This window comes from Alosa pseudoharengus, unplaced genomic scaffold (assembly GCF_046254945.1).
Source record: "Alosa pseudoharengus isolate Yale_2024_CS ecotype anadromous, Long Island Sound unplaced genomic scaffold, YU_APseudo_1.1 YU_APseudo_1.1_scf_13, whole genome shotgun sequence".
Lineage (NCBI taxonomy): Eukaryota > Metazoa > Chordata > Actinopteri > Clupeiformes > Clupeidae > Alosa > Alosa pseudoharengus.
The window spans coordinates 13982192-13987191 of NW_027468598.1; the positions used below are offsets into that span (position 1 = coordinate 13982192).

At 44.5% G+C, this 5000-nt stretch overlaps 1 protein-coding gene across 1 annotated transcript in view; it reads left to right on the forward strand.

Moving 5' to 3' along the window:
* Nucleotides 1-5000, forward strand: part of dner (delta/notch-like EGF repeat containing) — a 57915-nt gene that overhangs the window by 36210 nt on the left and 16705 nt on the right. Inside the window, exons 5-6 of the mRNA XM_076281679.1 lie at nt 2423-2571; nt 4736-4889. Coding sequence (XP_076137794.1) covers nt 2423-2571; nt 4736-4889 — 303 coding nt within the window. The remainder of the gene's footprint in view (nt 1-2422; nt 2572-4735; nt 4890-5000) is intronic.

Genomic DNA, 5000 nt, shown 5'->3' on the forward strand with positions numbered 1-5000 from the left:
TGTGTGTGTGTGTGGTGAGGTGGGTTGGTATGTGGGGGTTATATTAAACTTCATCTGCATCTGCAAACTTTGGCAGAGAGAGCATCTAGAGAGGGATCACTCCTCTTCCTAGACTTTCCATCCCTACCAAAGGCGGCGAATTCAGAAGAACCCGTCCAAATAAGCCTCCCAGTTCAGTAGAACCGACACACTAGATCCTTTGTTCAGAAGAACCAACAAATGAATTCCTGTTCAGAAGAGCCGACAAAATGAATTCCCTCAGTGCAGTTGAACAGTCAAATGAATTCCGCTGTTCAGTTCCTGAAGCCCTAAGAACTGAGGATTCTGTGGAAAAAACCCAACCAAACAAAAAAAATTCACGTAGGGACTATCACGTAGGGAATATCATGTAGGGACAGTGGTGTGTTTTGAACAGTGTGTTTGCACACACTCCTCAGCACGGTCTCAAATAAACAGCTGTGATCTCAGTCATTACAGAGATATGATTTTCCCACCGATCCCTTGTCTAGGCACAACAAAGCTATTTTCATATGTGACAGAAAGAGACCTGAAAAGAGACCCTGTGGGTGCAGTTTTATTTCTCTGCCTCTCCTGGTGTGTGCGTGTGCGTGCGTTTTTTGGGAAACCTTCCTTCCCCCCGTTTCTTGTCTGATAAAAAGACAAGCGAAGCGAATCTGGCACAGGTGTCAAAAACAAATATGGTGGAAAGGGAATATGAAGGAAGCTGTCTCTTCAAAGGGGTCCTCTCTCTTTCTCTCTCTCTTGCTCTCCCTCTCTCTCCCGATCTCGCTCTCTCTTCAGACGAGACTCTTTGACACATGCGGGGTCTCTGTAGAGAACCCATTGTCAGTGTATCTCATGGGGAATAGGCATATCCTGATAGGTTTCTATGTTTTCTTGTGTTGAGTGTGTGTCTGTGTGTGCCTGTTGACACTCTGATTGTGCATGTGTGTTTGAGTGCATATACTGTACTCGTGTCTAGTATGTGTATAGTAAAATAGTTGTGAACACATTCCCCTGTGTGTGTACTGGGGTACCAGATGAGCATAAGAAAGGTGTGGGGAAAGTGTATTTCTAATCCTATAGGACTGTCAGCCTGTAAGGCCAGGGATGTCAATTTAGGGCCCAAATGCAGACACAGAGGTGGGAGCCAGGCATTAAGGGGTTGCATTCTAATGGGAGGCAGCCGTGCAAGGTGGTAGGCAAATGTCAATGGTCAGAAAACAGTCCATGGTTCAGCACAGAGGAATCACAGAGGAAAGACAAAACTACTGATCCTGGAAACAGATTCCAAACATGAAAAGTAATTCCAAATCCCAGAGGAACAGGCAGTTGTGAATCCAGAGCAGTAAACAGAGCAAGATATAGATGCAGACAGACTTTAAAAAATCTTTTAAAGACTGGAAAAGACAGAATTTGGGACCAAACAGACTAGACTTGACACACTTGAAAGCTTCAAGAGCAACAACCCACTTAAAAGACTTGGCTGAAACGCTCAGACAAAGAGCAAAGAAACAGACACAAGACCGATTTTAAATAATGAAAGTGATCGGGTGACTTAGAACAAGTATGCAGGACTCAATGAACAGAAAACCAGGAAGTGCAGGAACAGGTCAAAACCAGAGCCAGCCATCCTGGACCAGCTTTTTACAGCCACATCCAGTCATCCATCATAAGCATTAATCCATCCATGTTAAGCTAGTGTACGTTTCCAAATGTATTTACTCTGAGGAGTGAATGACCTGCAAATGTAAAAATATCCCTAGATAGCCTGCATGTGAGATACTTGACAAATTTATGGTGCATGCATAATTTGTTGATGATAGTCATGATTTTTAATGAGCACAGCTCTTATTTTTATCGCCACCCTTGATTTGTTTTTTTATCAAGACGCATCCAAACCAGACTGTGCAGCAGGCGTATCAGTATTTGCAGTCAAATAGCATAACTGAATTACTACACATTTTAGATTTGTAAGATTCTTAGAAGGAAATATTTAAAGTGAGAGTTTTATAATTTCTTTTGACATTTCATTCTTTGATGTTGTTGTGACATGATTGTTACTTTGTGTATTGAGCGTTAGTATTGAGCATGTGTGAAAGGCCTTAAAAAGCCTACAAAATGTCTTGTCTGATGGCAAAGCTAATGCCAGATGGAAGGCACTTCTTACGACTTTTCCATCTGCTGTAGACTGCTTGATAGTCAGCACAGAAATTTTAATTAATTCATTAAAATAAATAAATAAATAAATAAAGTAAAAATAAAAAAATCAGTAACAATGAATGGAACTATGTTAGCACAGGAAAGTTTAGAAAAAAAAACTGTACTTGCAGTTATCCATTGAGTTAGTGCCCTCAGAGTGCAGTCTCATGTTTGTGTGTGTGTGTGTGTGTGTGTGTGTGCATGTTCTTCCTCCTCTCAGGTGTCCTGCGCCTGGGCAGTCCTGAAGGCCCCGAGGTGGCGTTGCGGCTGCATATCACCCGTAAGGCCAGCAGTTGTGTGGAGCCAGGCAGCAGCTTCAGCGACCCGCAGTGCTCTGGGAAGGGCAAGTGCATCACCCAGCCCTCCGTGGTAGGTGGAGGGGGGAGAGACAGGCACACATACAAAATGGCCGACAACAGCTGCACCACTGTTCACGTCAGCAAAACAGGCAGCGCATACAATGAAGTGTTCCCTCCTGATGGGTGAAATTACATTAATAATAGTATGCAAATATAGATTATAGATTAGTAATGTCTTTCTAGCTATTCAAATGAATACAGTCAGATTATGCATGTATGATAAAGGGCCTACTTTGAGTAGTACTTTTTGTATACGTTGTGTACGTAAAACCATGTTTTTTTCACCTTTCTTTGACTTTTACGGCATAGAATTATGAACTGGCTGTATTGCTGGCCATATGAACTGAAACAGATGTCTGTGTGCCGTCCTACAGATGGGCCAGTCCAGAGCAGCATCTCTGGTGTAATTCTGTAGCTGTTCTCCTAATGAATTTAACCTGATCCCAGATCAGGCTGGGTGAGGTGCTGTATGAGATGATTAATGAGTCTGGCCCTGGACCCCCTGGGTCATCGCACCGGCCAGCACGCGCACTCTGCTAGATAAAGCTGAGAGAGAGAGAGAGAGAGAGAGGGAGAGAGAGAGAGAGAGAGATAGAGAGAGAGATAGGGGAAGAGAGAGAGGGGAAGAGAAGGATGCAATACAAAGAGAAGGGAGGTAGATCAGAGCACACACACACACACATACAAACACCAAACACACACACACACACACACACACACACACACACACACACACACACATGCACATAGACATATTCACACACATAGTGCACTCTTTCTCTGCACACACATCACTTACAGAGCTGCTGTTACTTTGGTCACAAACCATTAGAACATGGCAACACAGATGGGGATGTGTGTGGGGAGAGAGAGAGAGGGAGAGAGAGAGACAAGAGGGAGAGAGAGAAAAGAGAGGGAGAGAGAGGGAGCAAGGGAGAGAGAGATAGAAAGAGAATGGAAGTAAGGAAACCAGGTTTCACATCACCATGGGAACCGAAGTGAGATAGAAATTATGCACCAAGGTACCGGCACGGCTCCCTCACAGAGTCCCACCTCCGTCCCATTCTCTCTCTCTCTCTCTCTTCCTCCCTCTCTCTCTCTCTTGCTCTCATTTTCTCCTTTCCCTTGTTGATAGCAGTAGAGGAGGAGAGGAGAGCATAACGGCCTCCACAGCTGTCTCTTTGTCTCCTTCCTCTCATCCATCCCTTTCTCCTTCCTCTCATCCATCCCTTTCTCCTTCCTCTCATCCATCCCTTTCTCCTTCCTCTCCTGTGGGAACACAAGTGGAGCTCAGGGGGACTCCTGGGGGACTCCAGGGCTCTCAGTTCAGCCCCCAGTGTCAAACACCGAGCAACCAACAGCCGATTAAGCTTCACCTCCACCTCCGAGAAAAAAGAGGAGGAAAGAAGGAAGGAAAGAAAGAAAGGAAGGAAGAAAGATAGATAGACAGATAGATAGAAGGAAGGAATAAGGAAAGAATGAAATGAGGACTGAGAAAGAGCGAAAGGAATGAGGTCGTGGGAGGGAGTGAGAGAAATAAGAGATGTGAGAATGGAGAGAGAGAGAGACTGAGAGAGAGACCGAGAGAGAGAGAGAGAGACCGCAGGTGGGGTCAAGGTTCCAACAAGAGAGGAGAGATGAGGGTGATTAATCTCAAGCCCAAAGATTGAACGCCAGCTGTCCTCCTCCATAGCCAGATTCATCAGTGACAGACAGAGGGATGGAGAGAGCAAGATGGAGGGAGAGAGAGAAAGAAGAGGGAGGGAGGGAGAGAGAAATGGAGAATAAATTAATATTAATATCCCATCTGAATATTGTGTTGCAGTGAGTTGTAACATGCAAGGAGGGGCCAACACTTTCCCCAAATGAGCCCCATGACCTTAACAACACTACGGGCACACAACACAATTGCTCACTCACCCTAGTGCCACTCTTCCCACCGCCCTTTCATTCAGTAAAACCTCTGGGTGAAATACTGCCATTGATTAATGGTGAAAGTCATTATGGCAGTTCTTTGTACAAAACAGCACCATTTATTGTCTTTCATTCTTCTAAAAATGGTGCATAGTCATAGTACATTTACAGCTGTTTATAGTGTAACTATAAGGGAATGTTAGTGAAAGCTGTTTTTCTGATGATTTCTCTTTAAACTTGGTTGCTGTCTCTTGCTGTAGGACACCTTCTATTGTGAATGTGATGATGGCTTTACCGGAATCTTCTGTGAAGAGTATGATGCGTGCCACCACAAGCCATGCGAGAACAACGGCACCTGCACCGACCTGCGACAGGGAGGCCAGGGGCGGAACTTCACCTGTTCCTGCTCACCAGGTGTGCTTATGTGTGATGGAAATGAATTCTGTTATTCAGATAAGAATTTCATCAAAACAACAGCAAGTATCTTTCTTGCAGGTTGATGTTGACTGCTGTTAACCACAGCAT